This window comes from Neolamprologus brichardi, chromosome 20, assembly GCF_056152115.1.
Source record: "Neolamprologus brichardi isolate AB-2024 chromosome 20, ASM5615211v1, whole genome shotgun sequence".
In the NCBI taxonomy this organism is placed as follows: Eukaryota; Metazoa; Chordata; class Actinopteri; order Cichliformes; family Cichlidae; genus Neolamprologus; species Neolamprologus brichardi.
The window spans coordinates 24380669-24404842 of NC_142123.1; the positions used below are offsets into that span (position 1 = coordinate 24380669).

General features: G+C 42.7%; 2 protein-coding genes and 2 non-coding genes across 5 annotated transcripts; all 4 read right to left on the reverse strand.

Annotated features, from left to right (window-relative positions):
• Window positions 1–2412: 2412 nt before the first annotated feature.
• On the reverse strand, window positions 2413–11456 carry naca (nascent polypeptide associated complex subunit alpha). 2 transcript variants are annotated; one of them, XM_006796504.3, is made up of 9 exons: window positions 11368–11456; window positions 10768–10842; window positions 4337–6604; window positions 3759–3844; window positions 3474–3551; window positions 3241–3387; window positions 2940–3068; window positions 2734–2856; window positions 2413–2536 (listed from the first exon to the last, which is right to left on the reverse strand). In XM_006796504.3, the coding sequence occupies exons 2-9, from the start codon at window positions 10835–10837 to the stop codon at window positions 2522–2524; spliced, it is 2916 nt and encodes a 971-aa protein (XP_006796567.2). In that variant the 5' UTR covers window positions 10838–10842; window positions 11368–11456; the 3' UTR covers window positions 2413–2521. The 2 variants fall into 2 exon arrangements, with proteins under 2 accessions (XP_006796567.2, XP_035766039.2); XM_035910146.2 differs by having other exon boundaries at window positions 11300–11408.
• Window positions 2607–2681, reverse strand: LOC118454623 (small nucleolar RNA SNORD59). The gene has a single exon (XR_004843822.2). It is a non-coding gene; the product is annotated as a small nucleolar RNA SNORD59 (small nucleolar RNA).
• LOC118454622 (small nucleolar RNA SNORD59) lies at window positions 3631–3704 on the reverse strand. The gene has a single exon (XR_004843821.1). It is a non-coding gene; the product is annotated as a small nucleolar RNA SNORD59 (small nucleolar RNA).
• A 958-nt stretch (window positions 11457–12414) lies between the features above and the next one.
• prim1 (DNA primase subunit 1) lies at window positions 12415–23783 on the reverse strand. The gene is made up of 13 exons (XM_087833565.1): window positions 23544–23783; window positions 22158–22315; window positions 21969–22075; window positions 21810–21883; window positions 21578–21714; window positions 15607–15665; window positions 15185–15296; window positions 14977–15066; window positions 14760–14892; window positions 14123–14192; window positions 13916–14028; window positions 12810–12908; window positions 12415–12714 (listed from the first exon to the last, which is right to left on the reverse strand). Exons 1-13 carry the CDS (start codon window positions 23650–23652, stop codon window positions 12695–12697), a joined length of 1281 nt encoding a protein of 426 aa, XP_087689691.1. The 5' UTR covers window positions 23653–23783; the 3' UTR covers window positions 12415–12694.
• Between the last annotated feature and the right edge of the window lie 391 nt (window positions 23784–24174).

Here is a 24174-nt window from a genome sequence, read left to right on the forward strand (position 1 = left end):
CTGGAAAAGCAGTTAAGTCTGTAGTTATCCTGTGATGTCCAGATAGTTTATGTAATGGGAAAAAAACAAGCACCATGGAGCACCATTAACCCAAAAGGTGTTTTGATGATGGCCGTGAAAAGCTAACACCTCACTCTGAAATCTCCCATAGGTGCTCAGCTGGGTGGAAATCTGGATGTGGCTGTGTGGCTGAAAACATAGTCTCCCTGGAGTCACATCCACCTTTTGCCCATCGCCAGCATGACCTTGGCTCCACAGTTGGTGAATAACAGTGCCAGGATGGTACAGTACCATTGTGGGATTTGTTTAGAATTTTTGTATAAGCCATATATATGAGAGCAATCACAGTGTCTTACTCAGTCTTTGTGCAAAGCTGTATCAAGATTGGTCTACTCGTCTAGGGGAAGATAGGGAACATGCAAACATGTGCTATGATCATGAAAGGGATGTTTTCAACTTGCTTTTCAAACATGCACTTTCCTCTCAAATCATGCAGCCTTTCTCTCAGTTAAAAAAAAGCCTTTGGAACTTTATCAGGTTATAATTTCTGTATTTAACCTTGTATGGGATTAATCTTTCAAACCTAGTTTACTTTCATTACATACCCTAAATGTAGGTTTGTTTCTAACAAACTATAATAAAAACATGTTTAGTTTTTAAGAAAGCTTGATTTTAAAAACATTAACACAATATTAGAATTGTCTTTGATTTTTTATTACGCATCTTTTTACATTGATGTAACTTATACATGGCTCCTAGAACTAATGATTTTGTATATTTTAATTTTAGTCTTTAAATAGTTAAAAATGTTGTCAGTGCAAGATCACCAGTTAGGTAACTTGATATGAATCTCTTGTTCCACCACATTCCTGAGGTGCTGTACTGGGTTGTTATCTTGTGATTGTGGAGGCCATTACTGTGGTGAATGTACTGTTCACCACACTAATGGTTTAAAAAAAAAAAAAACAACAAAAAAACAACAAAAAAACCCAGTTTGTTAAAGAAATGGCCTGTTATCCTGCTGAAAGCTACCATCAGAAGATGGGTTCACTGTGGCCATAAAGAAATAGGCGCAGTCAGCAACAATAGGTAGGCTGTGGTGTTTAAACAATGCTTAAATGGACCCAGAGTGTACCAAGACAATATGCCCACACCATCACAACACCCCTGCAAACCAGAACTGAGGCAGGCCTAGCATCTGAATGTTGCATGTTGAGTTTTAACTGAAATGCTACATTCAAAGTGACTTAATTCACCTTTCTATACCTATCTGATGCCAAGTTAAAATGTCATGGGCTCACTGACAACATCTACATAACTAAATACACTGAGCTGCCATGCACTTGGCGTGATGAAATAGTGTTGAACAGGTGTACCTAACAGTCACTGGTGAATGAATACCAACCATGTTAACCATTGCTCAGTCTACCAGTGACTTAGTAGTCATTTGCAAGCTAATTCAGCTATGCTTTAAGTATAATTTTGCGGCATTTTTTCTGCAATCACCAACTACTTTTAGCTGTACTGAATTTTCTTCTGCTTATCCAGGGTCGGGTTGCGGGGGCATCAGCCTAAACAGAAATGCAGAGCTCCATCTGTCCAGCCAGCTCCTCTGGGTTATCAAGGGGAACATTGGGGTGTTCACAGGGCAACCAAGAGATAAAAACCCGTCCACCGTGTCCTGGGTCTACCCATTTGTCTCCCAGCAGGACACACCCAGGAGGCGCCCAACATATTGGTACTCTACTATATTAGCTTGACAGTTCTACCTTATAAATGTCACATTAAAACACTATACACAAAGTAAAAATATAAGCAGATACAAATTTGATTATAGTTGTCTCAAACGAAGCTGTCAGCAGTTCCTGAAAAAATAAATAAATCCTTAAATCCTTTAAGGTCTGACAAAAGTACTCACTGTCATTTTGTGCAATTTCCTAAACAAATGAGAAGTTATGCATCAAGTCATTTCAGATTTATCAGTTTTATTTTTTCCTAGAACAATGTGATACCTTCAGTCTTACACAACGTCCACAAAACATGGAGAGATCTACAGTTTTCTTAGAGCTGGAATCCACATCCCCCACTAAATAAAACACCAACATTCTTCTACAGTCAAGTTTTCAGATTTTTACTGCAAAACAAAATGAAAAATAAAACTAGTGTCTCTATTATACCTCTGTGCTGTTAGCACTGTAACAGCTTTAAACCTAACCTGCAGTCTGTATGCTGGGCCTTAGTAAGAAGACAGGAGAGGAAAAAATAAAAATCTGTGAATGAACCTACCCTACATATATACATTTTCCAGATTAGGACTGTGACTCTATCCCGGCCTTAACCAGACTAATAATTACACTTGCTCATATAGCAGAGCTCCATTTTCCCCACTAAAGAACCACAAACGAAACAAAATTTAATTTCATCAAGCCACAACTTTATTTCCATCTTGGGTATAAATTGTATAAATGAGTTTGGATTAAATCAGCAACCTTTTGTCAACTCTTCGTCGACAGGGTCCCCATTACATTGTCAACTCCTGCAAAGCAGCAAAAGCAAAAGTCAGTGGATGTGTAAATATTAGCTGATATAATTTTAAAGCTTTGCTCTCTTCTCAGGACAGAAATATTGGCTTCATATGACTCAGAAGAACGAAAGTCACTGTGTTAAATCATCACTTAAGAGTGCTGGAGAGTAAAGTGTTTAAATTGTTTTGATAGATAGTTAAAATCTCACCATGATGGCATTGACGATGTCGTTGTTGTTATTTTTCAGGGCGCGTACAGCCTTCGCCCTCGACACGTTGGCTTGTGACATGACGAGTTCGATGTCCTTGACCTCAACTCCGGTCTCATCAACCTATGAAAATAATCAATGCAAACATTAATCATCTCTCCAACACAAAGCCATGCCCATCTTCACTTGACTAAACTGCATCTCACCTCTTCTTCTTCGCTTTCCTCCTGTACTGTTGGCGTCTGTGTGTTTTCCTGGACGTTTGATACAGTTTCTCCCGGGACCTTGAATTTTTCTGCAGCGGCCAGCTGGGCTTGCTGGGAAAGATCTTCAATCTGAGGAAAGCAGTGAGGAAGTTAAGAGGTCAGCACATCATTTAGCGAAAATATTTAGCTTATGAATGCGGTGATGGAATCCATTTGCCTGCATTACACAAAGCTAAGACTACACACACTCAGCAGCTCTACTGACAAACCCTGACAACTGGTATTGTTGTTGGCGCGTTACCTTAGCTTCCCCGAAGACGATGTATGTATCTGATGCAGGGCTCTTGTAGACATCTGGTTTGGTGATGACGAACAAGATGTTCTTTGACTTGCGAATGGTGACCCTAGTGACTCCTGTTACCTGCCTGAGACCAAGCTTTGACATTGCCTGAAAGAAATGGAAGTAAATTTACCAAATCTAATCTTTAGACGTACAGAATGTTTATAGAGCACTGAGTGAACTGGGACGGTTACCTTTCGTGCCTTCTTTTCACTGCGGCTCTGTTTGGCTTTGCTGACAGGTTCCTCATCTATTTCGGCAGCTGCTGCAAGCTAAAGTAGAATTTACATTAAGTGTTTTACACCAACGAGTAAATGCAGAATAAGCGATTAGATACGTTTTATATTCATCTCTTCTCAGGACAGAAAGGCTGGCTTCAGTAGGCTCAGAAGAACGAAAGTCACTGTGTAAATCATCAGTGAAGAGTCAATGACGGACATCTATACCAGTGAACACAATAAAACAGACTCAAGTCTCACCTGAGCTTGCTGTGTCTGTGTCTGTGCAGAGTCCTGTTCCTCCAGCTCAGGGACTGAGTCGTCGCTGTCCGACTCAGTGCCGGATCCTGCAAAGACCAACAGAGAAACTGTCACAATGTGCCACTTAGGTTACATGTGTACACCTGAAAGTTAATCTGAAGGTAAGCTGCACCAATATTGTGGAACAAAGTACTTAGATTCAAAACAGCACATTTTCTGTCATCTTATTATCATTATAGTAATTTTGTTGAGAACATAATCTCTTTCCAGCCAAAAAAGCAATTTCCAAACTTGATTAGACAACACATGATAATACCAGCCCTGACCTGCACTACATTTTAAACAAACAGTACCGAATAGAACTAATGCATTCCAAAACCAAGAGCACACTTGCCAAAATCTAATAGCATCTTATATTTTAGCATCTATAGGAGATATAACATTTATTTCGCAAGCTAACCTTTGTAAGAGAAAGGCATAGTTAAGCATCTGAACATCTTTCAGAACGCTAACAGGTGGGGGAAAAAAACCCCCCCAAAACAAACAGACGGCACAAGAGGAGAGAAAGGAGGAAATACCATTGTTGTTCTTGTCGTTCACAGGCTCCATCTTGGCTGGGGTTTTAGCAGGTGTGGGGGCAGGTTTAGGTGGCGAGACAGGTTGAGGAGGAGTTGATGTAATTAACTCAACCTCAGGTTTAACAGGGGCAGGTTTTGCAACTGCCTCAGCAAACGTGAGTTTACGGGGAGCTGGGTTAGGAACAGCAGGCTCAACTGGAGTGGGCTTTAAGGGAGCAGGTGAAGGGTCTGCAACTGGTTTTACAGGTTTAGCAACCTCAGCTGGTGCTGCACTAACATCCACCACTTTGGCTGGCTTGACATCTTCAGCTGGCTTAGGTGCTGCAGCTATCATGTTAACATCAGCAGGGGCAGACATGACCTCTGCGTCTGGCTTTGCAGCCTTAGGAGCTGCAGTTTTAATCTCTTCAGCTTGTTTAGGAACCTTGTTGGGGACAGATTTGGCCTCAGCCACTGGCTTAGGTGTCTTCTTGGAGGCACATTTGGCTGCCTTAGTAGCCTCAGTGGTTGTAGAGTTGGCTTCAATCAGTGGCTTAACGGTCTCTGAAGGAGCCGGTTTGGCTTTGGCTGCTGGCTTAGCAGTCTCTGGGGGAGCCGGTTTGGCCTCGGCTGCTGGCTTAGCAGTCTCTGGGGGAGCCGGTTTGGCCTCGGCCGCTGGCTTAGCAGTCTCTGGGGGAGCCGGTTTGGCCTCGGCCGCTGGCTTAGCAGTCTCTGGGGGAGCCGGTTTGGCCTCGGCCGCTGGCTTAGCAGTCTCTGGGGGAGCCGGTTTGGCCTCGGCCGCTGGCTTAGCAGTCTCTGGGGGAGCCGGTTTGGCCTCGGCCGCTGGCTTAGCAGTCTCTGGGGGAGCCGGTTTGGCCTCGGCCGCTGCCTTCGCAGTCTCTGGGGGAGCCGGTTTGGCCTCGGCCGCTGCCTTCGCAGTCTCTGGGGGAGCCGGTTTGGCCTCGGCCGCTGCCTTCGCAGTCTCTGGGGGAGCCGGTTTGGCCTCGGCCGCTGCCTTCGCAGTCTCTGGGGGAGCCGGTTTGGCCTTCGCAGGTGGTTTAGCTACATTTGGGGCTTTGTCGACAGTTGCTGGCTTACTGGCCTCTATGGGAGCAGGTTTGGCCTCAGCTGTCTGCTTAGCGGTCTCAGTAGGCACAAGTTTGGCCTCAGCTACTGGCTTAGTTTCTGCAGGAGCAGGTTTTTCCTTGGCAGGTGGTTTAGTTCTATTAGAAGCTTTGTCAGCAGCCTCAGCAGAAGCAGTTTTGGCCCCAGGAGCTGGCTTAGCAGCCTGGGTAGGAGCAGGCTTGCTTGGGGTTTCCACCACAACCTCCTCAACTTTGCCAGGGTTTGCTGGTTTAGTCTTGGAACCTGCTTTTGGAGCTTTGACAGGAGCTGGTTTAGCAACATCATCAGCTACAGCTGATATTTCAGAAGACACCATAGCAACTTCAGTGGGAGCTGATTTTACTGGGGCTGCTGCTTCAGCAACCTTAACAGGCTTTGGCTTGTCTGCCTTTGGTTTAACTGGTGTCTTTGTAGCCTCTACAGGAGCAGAACAGTAGCTCTCAGCATTAGGCTTAGGACATGTAGCAGGCTTTGTACCTTGTTTCTCAACAGGAGATGCACAAGCTGGCATTTTAACTGGTTTCTCAGGTGGGATAAGGGGAGGGAGCTCATCGTCAACAGATGCAATAAGTGGAGCATTTTTCGATGAGATTGCTTTAACATCAGCTGACTTAGGAGGACTAGAGGCAATAGTATCTGAAAATGATACTGGTGCTGCAACAGCAGGCTTTGAGGTAACTTTAAAAGCAGGTGGCACTGCATTAGCCTTTGTCGCACCTGGTGATGGGGTTTTTGTCTCACTCAGGGCATGTTTAGCATCATCAGCTACATTATGCTTGAGGCTAGGCTCTGTTGGCTTTTCATCAACTCCTGTGGCCTTGCACTCGGGGACAGGAGCAGGCACAAATGCCTCTCCCTTTTTAGCCTTACCCTGTTTGCCAGCCTTGACAACTTTTGGGCCCGAACGGTTACCCTGATTAGCAGAGGAGCTGCCAGGTGAGGCAACAAGGGGAGATGGCAAAGGTGACAATGGAGTAGAGGAGGGAGTTGATTTTGGCGAGGTAGGAGAGGACGAAGAGACAGACATAGAGGAACGCTTTCTTCTGCCAGGGACAGCCTTTGGGGCAGAGGCACCCTGTGCACTCTTGGCATTTTTGCCTTTGGGCTTAGCAGGGCCTGAAGCTGCCTCAGGTTGCTTGGAGGAAGCTGGGGCAGGAGGTGTAGCTGAACAAAAAAAGATTCAAGTTTTTCTTTTGTTTTGATATTGGAGGTCTTTCTCATGCGGGTTAAATTGTCAAATCAAGACCCAATCTTCTGGCTTAGGGTTAGGAAAAAAAGCATACCTCCCTTGAGTTGGATGCAAACAGCCACTCAATGTACAAGACACTTTTTAACTTCCACACTGAAAAACTATTTAGTGTGGACGCACATTTTACGAAATCACGCAACACAAACACAGCACCAATGAACTGGTACATCCAGTAAAAGCAAACACCAGGCAAAACAAAATAACCCAATTCAATTAAATCCAAGTTTTTATTGAAATGGGTCATAATTATGCTTTAGATTTACCATAATTTTAAAAAAAAAACAAACTACACTTTAGGCAAACAAATGTGTAAAAAGTCATAAAAAGGATGGTAAAAAAGGACAGTACACTGCATCAAAACAAGTCAAAGAATAACTACACTTTATGTCAATTATGATATACTTCCAGAATATTTAAACTCTCCCTTACAAAAAGCCAGCAGCCTCAAGCAACTTGGCACCTTAGTGTTAAATGTCATCATGACCACATGCTGAATAGAAACAAGCCAACAAGATGTATTGAAACAAGATGTATTGAAAAGGTGGGGACCAAATAAATCATAAATAAACAAGAGGGGTTTAATGCGATTCTGGTTTCACAGAACATAAACCAACCTGAAAGGTGGCGGGTGGAAACAGGTTGGGCTTCAGATTTAGCGGCTTCCATTGACTGAATGACCTCGGACAGAAGTATTACAGGCTCCGTCTTGTCAACATTTTCATTTTGAGTATCCATGGTGACGTTCACGTCACCAGCATCTACTCCATCTTGAGCTGCATCCAAGCCCATATCGTTTAAACCTTCTACCACAGTCTCCGCGTCATCTCTGGCCTTCCCATCTCCAGAGGTACAAAGCTTTGGATCAGCTGAGGTTTTTCCTCCAGGTACTCCTGACTGTTCTTCAGAAGTCAGCATAACCTCTTGGGTGGTCAATTCTTCGGCTGAAATGAAGAACTGACTTTCCTCTCCAGCAGTAACTGCTCCTTCACAAATACGCAACTCTGAAGAAACACTCACAGCCTCAGCAGATTGCCAAGACTCATTGAGAGTTGCCAAACCAACTAAAACTTCTGCTACTTCAGCAGTGAGCCCTTGCTGAGACAAAGGTATTGGGTTCAACCCACTTGCTTCCATTTCCCTGGTCACGTCTTGGTTTGCAGCTACACCATTTGCTTGGTCACAGGTAGCCTGACTGCGAGCTTCTTCTGCAGAAGCGCTCTCTTTAGCTTGAGCAGAGGTTTCTGGGGGGTTCTCCAGTGGGACTGCCTTGCTCGCAGTGGAAACAGCTATCACAGGAGGAAATTCATTCAATACTAAGAACATTGTGATGGGGTGTAGGGCATTCACCGTGATGATTTGAGGACCAAGACTACGAGCTTCAACACGACAAGGAAAAATAAATAAAATAAAATTGTGCTCCACACGTGAAGAAGAATTTGTGTATGTGAGAAAGTTGCAGAAATGCAGGAATCAGCCCAGTTTTTTGTTGTTAAATATGCTCCCAAAAACAAAACTGTGCTCAAGTCCTAAAATACATGCAGTGTCCAAATGTGACAGGAAACAGCAGCATGTCAATTCAAAGTGTAAGACTCGATATACAGGACTGCACTTAGAAAGCGCTGAAGGAGATCACTTCACTGCTTCAGTAGCATTTCTTGACTAATTCAAAAGTACTCTTATACCAAGAGGAGATCAGTACAGGCAGCATTAGCAGATCTACAGGCAACATTACTATGAAATGTGTCTGTTAATTACCTCACAGCTTTTATCTTGAACAATATCCAGAACTCACCCAGTCTAAAGCTTCAGCCACTACACTTTTCCAGTCAAAGGTTAATTTGTGTTCCTTGCTCCCTCTAGTCCAAACTGATCATGGGAGTACAATAAGACTGCAGTGCAGCATCTACCATCACTCTGTTGTCTTAAATCTGCATGTTCAAAGTTCAAATAAATGCACAAAGCTACCTTTGCTACTCTTAGTCCTTCACCAATATCCAATTACATGGATAAAGAGAGTAAACAACAAATACAACTACTGTGAAAATTACAATTCTGTATTTTACATAGTGTCCAACAAAAGTTACCAGCAGGCTTAACGTTAAAAATAAAGTAGTATTCATTTGGATTTGTCACAATGAGATAGCTTTTTATTTATTTATTTTTAAATGTATAACTTTGGAACATATTTCAGATCAATATATTTTACGCTTTGAGCACTCTATCAACATATGTTGAGTCATTTCATGTCATCTGACTAAATGCTTTCAGCAAAACAAAGTCTGATTTCCCTGTGAAAAACAAAATCCCCCCCCACCCCCCAAAAAATAGGGTAATGATGCACTTCTTGTATCATTTAATTGTACACACACACACACACACACACACACACACACACACACACACACACACACACACACACACACACACACACACACACACACACACACACAGCTCTCAATCCAACTGTAGTATATGAATAAAGTTGTCTATAGATGCATTAATCATAATTTTAATACTCAATGTTGTGGCATACAATTTAACTGTATTAAAATGACACTGCAGTACATTTTTTGTGAAAAAGTGAAGCTCGAGAATTTTTAAGATACAAATGGAGAAAGAATTGTGATGTAGTCTAAACAGTTTATTGCTTTTACAGCAAATTCATCAACAACCTCTGACTTACAACACCACCAGATAACTAGAATTGCCTTTTCTCCCTTTTCTGGTGAAAATGGCTCTGTGCAGGGGTGTCCGGCTCCAGTCCTCGAGAACTACTGTCCTGCAGCTTTTAGATGCATCCTTGTTCCAACACACCTGAAGCACATGAATGGCTTGCAACCAGGCCTTTTCCAAACATGATGGCATGCTCAAGACTGTAATCCAACCATGTGATTCAGCTGTGTTGGAGTAGGGATGCATCTAAAAGCTGCAGGGCAGTAGCTCTTGAGGACTGGAGTTGGACATCCCTGGCTAGGTGTAATGCATACAGACTAACTTTCAAAATTCTTTCAGTGTAATTTGTAGTAGTGCATTGAATCCCCACTGTAGTGAGTGACTGCACTGCATAATATTGCATGGCCATCACGAATTAAACCGGTCTGTCCATGGTGGACTACAGTTTCAGTCCTTTTGTCCTACTAAGTTTTTATGTTTTATAATACCACCAAACAGACTTATTGCCATCATTAAGGTCTGTGCTGTACTGTCAGGGTTTTATTCAGACTTTAAAACTGGCCTTTTTAAGTCCAAGTCTAATTTCTGAGCCTTTTTCTTCAATTTGATGCATGAGGTGCATTCTTTAGTCAGAGGCCAAGCTCTGTTTGATATGTGGCAAAAACTCTGCAGGAAAAGCTTACATTTCTTTCCACCAAAAATATTTTTGTCTTCCACAATAAAACCACTGGGACAGCGATAAAAACATTTTCCAAGTGGGGCTTAATTTACTCAAGCATATAATGCACTGTTGTTTATCAAATTGCTGTAAACAACAGGGAATCGCATAGACTTTTGTTAAGCGACAGACTCATTCGTTTAAAAAATGTACCAATGCTGCAGACAACCTGCCCTAAACAAGTATAACATGTGCTTAAAAGCACAGTTCTCTTCAAAGAAAATAGATGGTTTATAAAATGCTGCTAAAGCAAAACTGTAATGTCACATGAAAATAATTACACAACACACAATGCCACTACTTTGTCACACCTAGTTGGTTTTCAAGGCATTCATCATGCACATGGAAAACCACACTTAACACCATGCATTGTGTCCCAAATCCAGCTATCAGTGCAAGTCACCACACACATTTGTGAGCCTGTGTTTAAATGAAAGAAAGGGGTCCTGGATTAGCGTTTACTGCCGCAAATCCCCTCAGTGTGGCCATACATTCTGCTCCAAACACACGTATTAACTGTTTTAGGGCTGGACGTCCCCAACACACAGCTGGTGAGTCACCTGTTACGTCAAGTCAGGGTCCTGCCAGCTGAATTAACTCCCTAAACCCGGAGCCTCTCATCCAGAACCCCACTCTCTAATATGCAGCACTGCATGCAGGTTGTGAAAAAGCCAAAAATATACGAACCAGTCTCGACTTGAGGCTGCTGCATCTCCTGTTCGGTGACTGGGACCGTTTCTGTGGCTTCACCAGGCATAGTTGCTGCGGAGAAAAATAAGGATTAGATATTCAATTAGTTACATAGGTCGGGACATATGAGCTCCCCAACATAAGTGACGGTTAATACACCGACTTAAAGTTGTCATAACTGGCTGAACAGGCCATAATGAACCCATGCTTTAGCCCGCAGGCTCAGTGTTAGCTCAAGTTAGCCTCAGCATGGGGAAGCTCGCCGCTAATAACCCAGTCTACCGCATTTTCCTCCAAATTCACCTTCTTTAAAGTGACCTACTTGTTGTCACTCAATTATCTCCCTCATCTCAGGCCACCTAACTCAATGCGGCCCTGACAGGGTGTGAGCGGACTGCAAGGCATCATGCTCCCCCATTTTGAGCCGGTAATCAGCGGCACAACGACACATTTATCACCGAGTAGAGAGCCCACACAACGGTAATAGTTGTACGGATATAACCGCCCTACATTCAATAAACACACCAACCCTTTGATTCAGGTGGGAATGAGTAAAAAACAGCTGGATGATGTTGGATTATCAGCGGAGACACTCACCGACTCAGGACGTTATATCCAAGATGGCTGTGAGAGAGAACTTCTGACCTCCGCCTCACGATAATATCCGCTTCAGCCACAATTTCTACTTCCGGGTTATTTAAAGGCACAGGCTTCGTTTGTTTAGCTTTATTCTACCGCGAAACACAGGAATACAAACAAAACTCAAAGCTTAATGTAATAAAATTTCCAATAGTACTATAGTGAAAGAGGAAAGAATTATATTCTCTGAAATTAAATCAATAAATTTAAGTTACAAATACCCAAATATTCCCTCAGATTGTCAGGTCTCAAAAAATGAAAAATAAAAGAAGAAAAAATGCTTTGGGCTTATACAGTTTTATAACAGTAAAAATGTTTGGGTCTTCATTTATTTATTTATTGTCCCCCATGGGACAAAAAGTATCCCTTTATGGCATATTGGTGCAGCTGAAGGCAAAAATAAAATAATAAAAAGAAAAATAGAAGGGCTGTGTTTAGGTGCTGGAAAAATTAAAAACTTTTGAGATTAAAGTAATAGATTTTTGAAGAAAAAAAACCGAAAGGGCCAACACATGCCAAAACTGAAGGCAAAGAAAGATATATTTGAAAATATACATATTTTGAAAAAACATAACATGTCAAAACAGAGAAAAACCTGGAAAATTTAGATTTAAAATTTAGATTTAAAAAAAAAAAAAAATAATAATAATAATATATATATAAAAAATATATATATATATATATATATATATTACTACTTTTCTTCTCAGATTACAAAAGAACCAGCCTCGCGAAGTACATAAAATACTTTGACCAGTTTCTGGATGGAATGGCTCGTTCATGGAAAGGAGAGCGTCTCAGAAACAGTGGTAGGTTTCTTTCTTTTTCTTTTTTTTAATAGATTAAACAGAAAATTTCCAGCAACTTTTAATCATTTTGCTTTTCCTTTTTTTTTCTCCTTCAGATCTTCAGAAAGAATTCTGAAGATCTGATCTATATATATATATATATATATATATATATTTATTTATTTATTTTTTAAAGGAAGACAATGTGTTTGCAAGAGTAGAAATACAGAATTTATTCATCAAAAATAAAAAATACAGCCAACAATTAGACAAATAAAACTTTACTGTGAAATTTTATGGTAAAAAAAATCAGGGATTTATTAAGCATTTTATTAAATGTTTTATCAGCGAGTCTTTTATTACAAAGCACAATAAAACAGATTCTGGTGAAATTAATGTGTAGTAGAAAAATGGCACCAAAAACACCACAAAGCAACATAATTAGCAACATTAGACAACAGGACGTTGTTCTGAGGTGTCACCTCTGATGATCCAGTTCAGAATTCTTTCTGAAGATCTGAAGGAGAAAAAAAAAGGAAAAGCAAAATGATTAAAAGTTGCTGGAAATTTTCTGTTTAATCTATTAAAAAAAAGAAAAAGAAAGAAACCTACCACTGTTTCTGAGACGCTCTCCTTTCCATGAACGAGCCATTCCATCCAGAAACTGGTCAAAGTATTTTATGTACTTCGCGAGGCTGGTTCTTTTGTAATCTGAGAAGAAAAGTAGTAAAAGTAGCATTAGCTGAAACACTCAGATACATTAAAGATATATTTAAATACTTACACAATATGAATATAGTAAATATAAAGTTACTATATAAAGTTCCAATTTTGGGGGGGGAACTTTATACTCCAATGCACCAGTCATTCATTCAGGTGTACATAGATTTTGAAAAGTTGTGTGACTGATTGCAGTTGCTAGTGAAATTAGTCACAAGTTTGCTTTTTCATTGCTTTGGTTGCCAGAAGATTATGCAGTCATGTATAGTTAACATGGGAGACACTGACTTGTCTGCACTTACACTCACCAACTATTTGCAGTGAAATTGTGAAAAATGCGATGTGAACCAGACATGGAGAATGATCACCTTCAAAGTAAAAGTTCCACCATTTGAGATATGTTGTGTTACAGCAGTTAGGCACAATTTTTAATTTAAAGGCAAAATGTACATAAATAGTATTAACTTTGCTACCCAAAATGTACATTTTTATCCAGATGACATTTTATATGCCCCTAGCTCTTCCCTTGATCTGGTCCTTCAACATCTTTTGGCTGTTTTTGATGCATTTCATAATTCTGCAACAGCAAGCAATTATGCAAACAATAGGTGATCTTGTAGCAACCACAACAATCAGAAGATTTTGGATGAAGCACGCCCTTTGCAAACAATCTCGCCTAGCAACAGCCAGCAACCTTCAGCAACCATGTGCCACTTTGCAGGGGAATTGAAAGTTTTTGGATCGCTTACTAGTGACTAGGCCTGTACGTCTTAGCCAATTATGTGTAAGGAGCATTTTAGAGAGTGCCGGTGATTATTCTACGTCACATGATCTTTACACTCAGAAAAAACCATCATGCCATTGAGAAGACCCTAGCCCCCAAAACACCTTATGTCAGCCCATTTAAAGGCCTGAAGATTTCAGTTTTATGTGCTGTCCAGGTGTATTTTTAGGTAAAAGTTTTAGGTAGATCTTTGCATTTTTCTTTCCCCCAGCACCTCTGCTCTTGCGCTTCTCTATTGCATCTTTCTCGTCTGCCTTCTCCTTCGCATCCTCTAATTTCTCTTTCTCTTCGCCTGGCCTGGGCCGATCCAACTCCTCACAGATCAGACTACAACAACATAAAACAAAATGTTACAAAATCAGTCTTCATGAAGATCACTCACATGCTGCAGAAAACAGAGCACCAAACATTAAATTATTACCTGATCGTGGGCACAGAAAAGGGATCAAATTTGTCTAATTCACTGACATTTATGGGAACAGAAATGCGGCCTGGACAGAGAGAGAGAGAGAGAGAGAGAGAGAGAGGACGCAGTTTTATACACTCATACGTAAGTCAGATTAAATCAACCTGGTGACAAAGAAAAAAGATCCAAGGTCCTCTGAGTTTTGAGGTATATCAATAAAAAGCCTTTAATATTACAGAGCTGACATTTCAGGAATATAAACCTTGATATGAATGACAGAATGTCATTTAACAGAATGAAGAAGCCAATATTTTATATCCATCCAGTGTAAGCTTTTATTATTTATTTTATTATTTTCATTCGTTTAAAAACAGAATTTTATATTTACTTGGGTTATCTTTGTCTAATATCAAGATGTATCTGATTATCTGAAACATTTAAGTCTCACAAATATGCAAAAATATAGGAAACAAGCAAGTAACTGTGTATTTTTGTCTTCTTGTTTACAATCATGTACATGCACAGTATGACTCTTGGCTCCAAGGAGCACCTTTGCCCAAAAAGTGTGATACAATATTACTAACATTACTAGCATGTACTCTTAGCAAAGGCCCAGACATTTCCAGTACAAGCCTCTTTAAAGTATGCTCACCTGTTTTGGGGTGTACACTGAAAGGACTCTTCAGCAGATGGTTCACACCTTTGCTGACGTTGGCGTCGAGCCGTGGGTAACAATACTGCAGCATGATTTCATTTTCAAAGTACTGGCCCTTCTTTGCAGTGCTCTTCAGGGAGATAGATTGTAAGACCATAAGCCCTTCTGTTCTAATGTGTAAAACAATGTAAAAACTGTGAGCGAAGTTACCAACCTGTTTCCTTATAGCCTCTGCCTCAATCAGTTCCCAACGCTTCTCAGGCTTCTTCTCCTTTTTGAACTCCTGCTGTAGGTAGCTTCTGGCATGTAATATATAAAGTCAAGTCACTTTCAACAAGATCTTTGAAGTCTTTGCCAACAAATGTCTACAGGTCCAATCAATTACTTTATGTGGCAAATATGCGGTAAACTAAGAAAAGGATATCCTCAGGAACGAGTGCCAGCACTTTTTCTACAGACTCCTTGCTTCCCATCAGGTCCTGGTCATGTAGTGCATATCGGCTAAAGTATTCCTTCACCACTTTCAGAGAGTTGCTGTTAAAAAGAGTCACAATTTTAAAAAGCACAGAGTGCAATGTACCCAAGTGTGTGTTACCAGTGATCAGGCATGGTGATCACTGTGCTCACAACTGCACCCAAGCACAGAAATCCAGGACAGCTGTCTCAGTGAAAGTAATTAGCAAATTCACAAGGCAAACAAGAACACAGTGTGTCACTGCTTACAAAAATGGTCCTAATTAAAAATGATGTCCAGAGATTGTGTTGATGAAAGAGAGGGTACAATCTTGCAGGAACACAGACACAGACTATAAAAGACAAACACCAAAATGTATCAAACAGTTACCTGATAAAAGGATGAATTGGTTCAGTCAGCACTACTTTCTTTATGGTTTCATCACCACCCTACAAAACATCACATTTTTAAAATCAAACATTGCAGGCCATTTGAGGAAGATACATTTCACTAGGATGCTACTCACGAAACAACAAATAAGACAACAGTCTGATTAATAATCAAATCAGAGTCTTAAGACTGTGCAGATGTGAGGAAAACAGTCACATCTTTTAACTCAATAAGTACCGTATTACAGAGTTCATCCACATTTCTCAGGGTCAAATTCAAGCACTTTTTAAGCACTTTCAGGGTCCACTTTCAAGCTTTTCCAGCACATTACCCATAAAAAGAATGCATGTTTCACTTAGCATTTAGGGTACAAACTCAAAAAACACATTTGTTAGAGATATTCTCCACTTGAAAAGAAAAAAACCATAAATCCCATAAAACAAGAAAACTGCGCCAAACACCACAATAATACACAGCAAGGCCAAATTAATAAGTCTTCTCATCAGATATTGACTCTTCTTTCCTATGTGGCACAAAAAACAGGAGACAGATGTTTGTTTTTTTAACTAGTTAATCACCCACGCCCCAAAAATGGGGGCAAAAGGGAGATTACCTTTAATCTGTTATAACACGAGGTCAAAAATATAAGTGCCGACAAGAGTAGTGTCCACAGAAACCTCTGAATCTCAACTAAAATCTCATATAAACCATTTCTACAAACACCAAACAAAGCAAAGACACCAAACATTTTAGAGCAGTTACGTCACCATGAATCTGTGGATAGGTAATATCCATATTTTGATTTATGATTTTCTAGAGTTAAATGTGAACCGAAGCATATTTTCAAAGGTGTTACATGCTATAAAATACTTTTACAAATGAGGCGAGGGATATAAAAAAATCAAATTTTTCTATGTTTGAGTCACAGCAACGTTGACATAGTAACATCTGCAGTAATATTTACACGTCTGATGACATCTCACAAGTGTTACCTTTATTTTTGATACCAAGACTGTTTACACAGAGTCTGTAATAGCAGAGAAATACTCCATTTATTTTTGGTCATTTCATTTTCGAGCAGAAAGCTCAGAAAACCCCTGGGGGCCTAACAGGTTAAAGTTAATTCCCATCCATCCATCCATCCATCTTCATCCGCTTTATCCGGGGCCGGGTCGCGGGGGCAGCAGCCTAAGCAAAGAGGCCCAGACCTCCCTCTCCCCAGCCACCTCCTCCAGCTCATCCGGGGGAACACCAAGGCATTCCCAGGCCAGCCGAGAGATATAATCTCTCCAGCGTGTCCTGGGTCTGCCCCGGGGCCTCCTCCCGGTGGGACATGCCTGGAACACCTCACCCAGGAGGCGCCCAGGGGGCATCCTTACCAGATGCCCAAACCACCTCAACTGGCTCCTTTCGATGTGGAGCAGCAGCGGCTCTACTCTGAGCCCCTCCCGGATGGCCGAACTTCTCACCCTATCTCTAAGGGAGATGCCAGCCACCCTTCGGAGGAAGCTCATTTCCGCCGCTTGTATCCGCGATCTCGTCCTTTCGGTCACTACCCACAGCTCGTGGCCATAGGTGAGGGTAGGGACGTAGATCGACCGGTAAATTGAGAGCTTCGCTTTTACACTCAGCTCCCTCTTCACCACGACGGACCGGTGCAGCGTCTGCATTACTGCAGCTGCAGCCCCAATCCGTCTGTCGATCTCCGGCTCCCTTCTCCCATCACTCGCGAACAAGACCCCGAGATACTTGAACTCCTCCACTTGGGGCAGGATCTCATCCCCGACCCGGAGTGGGCACTCCACCCTTTTCCGGCTGAGAACCATGGCCTCAGATTTGGAGGTGCTGATCCTCATTCCCGCTGCTTCACACTCGGCTGCGAACCGCTCCAGTGCGAGCTGGAGGCCCTCACCCGATGAAGCCAACAGAACCACATCATCCGCAAAAATCAGAGATGAGATCCTGAGGCCACCAAAGCGAAAGCCCTCCGCCACTTGGCTGCGCCTAGAAATCCTGTCCATAAAAATTATGAACAGAACCGGTGACAAAGGGCAGCCCTGGCAGAGCCCATCACCCACCGGGAACGAGTCCGACTTATTGCCGGCAATGCGAACCAAGCTCTTGCAACGGTTGTATAGGGATCGAATGGCCCGTAGCAATGGGCCAGACACCCCATACTCCCGCAACACCTCCCACAGGACACCCCGAGGGACACGGTCGAATGCCTTCTCCAAGTCCACAAAACACATGTAGACTGGTTGGGCAAACTCCCATGCACCCTCAAGTATCCTCGAGAGGATGAAGAGCTGGTCCAGTGTTCCGCGACCAGGACGAAAACCGCATTGTTCCTCCTGCATAGACTTTCCCGGGGAGGCTGAGGAGTGTGATCCCCCTGTAGTTGGAACACACCCTCCGGTCCCCCTTCTTAAAGATGGGGACCACCACCCCGGTCTGCCAATCCACGGGTACTGCCCCTGATCTCCACGCAACATTGCAGAGGCGTGTCAGCCAGGACAGCCCTACAACGTCCAGAGCCTTCAGGAACTCGGGGCGGACCTCATCAACACCAGGGGCTCTGCCACCAAGGAGTTGTTTAACTGCCTCAGTGACCTCGCCCCCAGAAATTGGCGGGTCATTCCCCTCATCCCCAGAATTTTCTCAGTCGACGTCAGCAGCGCTCCACCAGCACTATACACAGTGCAGGTAGAGCACCGCTTTCCCCTCCTGAGACGCCTGACGGTTTGCCAGAACCTCTTCGAGGCAGTCCGAAAGTCTTTTTCCATGGCCTCTCCGAACTCCTCCCACACCCGAGTTTTTGCTTCAGCCACTGCCCGAGCCGCATTCCGCTTGGCCTGTCGATACCTGTCGGCTGCCTCCGGAGTCCCACAGGCTAACCAAGCCCGATAGGACTCCTTCTTCAGCCTGGTGGCTCCCTTCACCTCTGGTGTCCACCATTTGGTTCGGGGATTACCACCACGACAGGCACCAACCACCTTGCGGCCGCAGCTCAATGCAGCAGCTTCGGCAATGGAGGCGCTGAACATGGTCCATTCGGACTCAATGTCCCCCGCCTCCCTCGGAATGCTGTTGAAGCTCTGCCGGAGGTGTGCGTTGAAGATCTCGCGGACTGGGGCCTCTGCTAGTCGTTCCCAGCACACCCTCACTACGCGTTTAGGTGCACCAGGTCTGTCCAGCGTCCTCCCCCGCCACCTGATCCAACTCACCACCAGGTGGTGATCAGTTGACAGCTCAGCCCCTCTCTTTACCCGAGTGTCCAGAACATATGGTCGCAGGTCTGGTGATACGATTACAAAATCGATCATCGACCTACGGCCTAGAGCGTCCTGGTGCCACGTGCACTTATGGACACTCTTATGTTCGAACAAGGTGTTCGTTATGGCCAAACTGTGATTAGCACAGAAGTCCAATAACAAAGCACCGCTCGGGTTCAGATCAGGGAGGCCGTTCCTCCCAATCACGCCCCTCCAGGTCTCGCTGTCGTTACCCACGTGAGCATTGAAGTCTCCCAGCAGGACAACAGAGTCTCCAGGTGGAGCACCTTCCAGCACCCCCCCCCCAGGGACTCTAAGAAGGCTGGGTACTCCGAACTGCCACTCGGCGCATAAGCGCAGATGACAGTCAGGACCCGTTCCCCGACCCTAAGGCGCAGGGAACAAACCCTCTCGTCCACCGGGAAAAACCCCAACGTACCGGCAGCAAGCCGAGGGGATATTAGAATACCCACCCCAGCCCGCCGCCTCTCACCAGGGGCAACTCCAGACTGAGACAGAGTCCAGCCCCTCTCCAGGAGACTGGTTCCAGAGCCCAAGCCGTGCGTAGAGGTGAGCCCGACTATATCTAGCCGGTACCTCTCAACCTCACGCACTAACTCAGGCTCCTTCCCCACCAGAGAGGTGACATTCCATGTCCCTATTGCCAGTCTTGGCAGCCGGGGGTCAGTCCGCCAGGGCCTCCGCTCCTGGCCGCCACCCGGCACACAATGCACCCGACCCCTATGGCGCCTCCTGCGGGTGGTGGGCCTGCGGGAGGATGGGCCCATGTCTCCTCTTCGGGCTGTGCCCGGCCGGGCCCCATGGACTAAGGCCCGGCCAAGTTAATTCCCAATAAAACCAAATTTAAGTTGTTTAACTACATTGCTGTCTGTATTACTGTAAAAGTCATAAATGATCACCTTTAAAGTGTTTGTGCTAATAACACCATTTACAATAAGACAGGCATGGAGCACTGACTGGGAGAGGCTTTGAACAGATGACATACTCAGTTCAATTCAACATATAAGACTTTAAGAATGCACAAGCATCTACCTAAAATCTATTTACAATTATACAATTACAATTACAATTATAATGAGCCCCACTGAGCTTGAAGCCATTTATAATTTATAAAAATAATCAGATTTTGAATGAAAGCGAGGGAACTTCGGTAGCACAAAAAAGTGGCTATTCTTTGTGCCCATGTAGATCAGTCCCTCTTATTACCATTATTTCCTTAAGCCTTAAGTTGGCTAGTTAAGTATCGGACTAATGTTTAAAGCTTTTACTTGAGTGAAGTAACTTACATTACTGCTACTGCTAAGTAATGTTAGCCAAATTCACAGCATATTCTATAAATCACCATGTCATAACTAACTGCTATAATAGCGCTGCCGTACTAGCACGATCTGATATCGTCGTGTGTTGTGATGTCATACTTTTGCGACTTCGGGAAAAACCGCCGTAAAACAAAAAACTGTACTTAAGCTGTGAGAAACCGCCTCTGTCCGCCGATCAACGGACCCTGACCCTAACCCTTTAATAAACGGTAAGCAGAACTGATATTGTCCTAGCAACATTGGAATTTCATAAATGCACGAATGGCTTGGCGCGCAAAAGAATAACGTCACAACAATGTGATTGGTCACTTGCAATGTTGAACCTGGAACAACATTTTCATGATGATCTGGGAACAACACCAACACAACGATATCAGATCATCCGCCGTGCCACCCATCACACTCCGTGCATTTCAATAATTTCTCCAGCAAGTTTGATAGCTAGGAAAATAATAATAGTTTTAAAAATTTGCACGTGTTATGTACACATTCTCAAAAATTATTTACTAGGACTCACCTATCATGTGACTCGAGAGCGCAAAGTCTACCATTGTCATTTTCATCAAACACTCATTAAAACGGCAATCTCCAGGCATGTTAGCACACGCATCCCCGACTGTCCGGGGGAGGGGCGGGGTCACACAGTGAAACAGACTGACATGCAGAGGTGCTACGCAGCCCAGTCGGAGAAATTTTGCTTTTAGACTTTGCGACTCATTTTCTTTGTCTATCTGATAAGAAAACTACTCGGTCAGATAGTTATTTGTGGTGAATGAAATACAGTTTCAAGCACTTTTAAGCACCACATCTGAAATTGAAGCACTTTTCAAACCTTGACAAGACAATATTAAAATTCAAGCATTTTCGAGGATTTCAAGTACCCGTACGAACCCTGGTATTAGTCTGTTTTATCTTTTTTTAATTTTTAATAAATGCTCTTTTTATTTTGTTTTAATAAGATTCTTAATATTTGTACTTCATGTCTGTCTATCACACGCTGTTCTAGCTGTTGTGTGGTCTGCTCTATGAATCCACATGAAGCACATTGTAATGTAGGTGCGACACTTTGTTTAATTATAATAATCATAGTTCACCATCTTATTATAGTAGTCTTATTTGGTCTGGCAGGACAAGTAGCTTTTGGTGGTTTATGTGCAATGCATCAATTGACTGACTTTTCTCTAACTGCGTTACATTCAAATTATGTTTTAGCAACCCCAACCTGTCAACTGTGGTTATATCCAATAACATCTGTTAATTACAGTTTATAAAAAAAAGAAACAAAAAACTTTAATTGATTAGCTTTGGAAGTAGAAAGTACTTACAAAGGACTTCTATTAAAAGTTGAAGTACTCGTACCTTGACCAGGCTGAGGTATTCTGTCACAGCAGAGCGTGCTGCTACAGAGAGTTTCCGGGCAGCTTCATCACACACCCAACAATGTACTCCTCTTCTGCCAGAATAAACCCACAGACGGTGCTGGAAACCAAAGTCATCTGGAAGTAACACAAAAACCAGCACATGCTTGATGAGAATTTCAGCAAAAATCCACACAAGCTGTCACCTGGCACTGAATCTGTGATGACCAAACCTTGAAGAGCTCTATCCAGGATACGGATGGCGATGGTCATTAAGGTCCAGCACTTGGAGCAGATGTCAGCAGCACTAAAATGACAGATTTAAAGTGTTATGTGGGCGATGAAACGGTCAGGATATTCTGCGACAGGAAATAGATACATAATTCACCTACCTGCAGCAGCTTCGGACGTCGTCATAATCTGTCATATCGATATCAAACACAAGCTCCTTCTCCAGAGCCTGGAAGGTCCCCGACTTCACAGTGTTGTGTTGACTTGGCTGTGGGCAACAAAGGGAGACAAACACACTCCATACATATGTCTGCTGTGATGCACAAACTCTGTAAGGTGTGGAAAATTACCCTGTGACTGTACACTGCTCCTACGTCGATCTTGTAAGGGTTCATCTTCTGCATTTCTTTCTCCAGCTCATTCTGCGTGCTGAACGACTGGTAGCGTACATAGATGTCATCTTTCAGGGTAAACGAGAACTCGCGATTTTGAAAGTAGTTTTTCTGCACTGAGATTGTACAAGAAAAACAAAAACAAATAACACAACAAGACACACACACATTAGTACTGTATTTGGGCATTTTTAACTCTCTGTCTAACTCTTAATAGTTTTACATGTCAGCATCACAGAGCAGTGGATCCTAGCTTTATTGTGAACTGCACTTTTATGGTTTCATTTATAAGCAAATGTTACAGTACTGCATCTATCCAAGTCAGTAGATGTAATACAAAATTAATGTCTGTGAATGAGAGGGAGATAGGTGTAACAGTGAAGCTGCAAGGAGGAGCGGTAGTGAAGGTGGATATATTTATACATCTGCAGTTACAATAATGGCTAGTGCACAACAGAGGTCAAGAAGAGAGTGCCGGCATGGTAGAGATAAGTGACAGAAGGATAGCAGCAAGAGTGAAAGGGAAGGTCTGCTAAATGGTAGTGAGATCTGTTGTATGAATTGGAGACAAGGGCACTGTCAAAAAGTAAGGAAGTTGATCCGGAGGTGGCAGAGATGAAGATTCTCAGGTTTTTATTGAGAGTGACCAGGAGACAAAGAGAGCAGAGATGGACGTATGCACAGAAGGGACAGTGAATGTACTGGGAAAAGGATTTTGAATATGGAGGTGACAAGCAGGAGGAAAAGAGGAAGGCCACTGTGCAGCTTCATGATTGTACTGAAGGAGGACATGCAGAGGGCTGGTGTGACAGAGGAGGATGTCAGGGACAGGGTATTATGGAGGAAGAGGATCCACTCTGGTGTTAAATGGCATAAAAATCAATATATGTGATGAATGCTCACATGTTTCTGCAGATCAGCCATGTGTCTAATGCAATGTTTATGCTGGATAAATGATAACGTGCTGAATACGTGAAATATTTTAAAACACTTCAAACAAAACAAACATTTGTTTCATAACTGGCTAGTGGCTTATTTTAAACACGAGTATCTGACCAGAATTTCAGCATCCCTGTTAAATAACAGCATTACTATAGATTCATAGGGATACAGAAATACAAAATCATTTTACTTTTAACTGATGAATGTAGAGGCATTAATATCAAGCTAGAATGGTTGAATAGGATGACTTACTTAAGTTGGAAGAAAGTCAAATCCAGAATAATTCTACCATTTTAGTGCCTAACAAAACACGTAACTTCCTACATAACACAACACAACACAGATCAACATCCACAGTTATTTAGCCGCATTTATGCTGGGTTCCCATGCCTGTGTACTCACCTCCTCCGTAGCTCAGCCAGCGGTAATACTGGGAGAATGGGAAAAGCCGCCGGTAGTACAGCGGTAAAAGGTCCGGTAGAGAAGCCGGATCATAGTCTGATGATGGCATAATATGATAGCTAAAATTAGCTTTGGATGTAAAGATACGGTAAAATATTGTTAAGACGCTAACTACACTGTGACAGCTCACTGTGTCGTTTTACACAGAGGGTAGCGCGGGAAAACTCTCAAGCACGGACAAAACCAATGACACATGGTTAGGACAGTGACATCACCACAACCCGGAAGTTGCAAGGCAAAAAATACATTTTCCGTCGCCCGTTTCCCTTTTAGGCCATTAAAAAAAATCAACGAATGCAAAATCATCCAGGGTAATCAGAATTTTTTAAACTATTGCTGCATCGAAATGTTACTATAATACTGACAATGGGTTTCTTTCTTTCTTTCTTCTGGTTTTACTTAACCTTGTAATATTAGTCCTAGAAGCTTAAAAAAGGCGGACGTGACGCCAGTGAAGAGAGGCTCATGGGGCATGTAGTCGTTTGGCAGCAATAACTATAAAATACAATATGACAAAATAAAAAAGCTGTGGTAAACATTATAAATTAATTATTTAAAAAATAAAGTAGCT

Bases quoted from the DNA above. Each gene is read 5' to 3' on its own strand.
- prim1 (XM_087833565.1), bottom strand. From the start codon at position 23,652: ATGCCATCATCAGACTATGATCCGGCTTCTCTACCGGACCTTTTACCG. The intron at 21,715-21,809 runs GTTTGGTCATCA...TGTTACTTCCAG, and splicing joins CCTGGATAGAGCTCTTCAAG to ATGACTTTGGTTTCCAGCAC. The intron at 15,067-15,184 runs ATCCTTTTCTTA...TATATATTACAT, and splicing joins TGGCACTCGTTCCTGAGGAT to GCCAGAAGCTACCTACAGCA.
- naca (XM_006796504.3), bottom strand. From the start codon at position 10,837: ATGCCTGGTGAAGCCACAGAAACGGTCCCAGTCACCGAACAGGAGATG. The intron at 6,605-10,767 runs GTTCGTATATTT...TTTTTTGTTCAG, and splicing joins GCAGCCTCAAGTCGAGACTG to CTACACCTCCTGCCCCAGCT. The intron at 3,552-3,758 runs GTGAGACTTGAG...ATTCTACTTTAG, and splicing joins CACAGACACAGCAAGCTCAG to CTTGCAGCAGCTGCCGAAAT.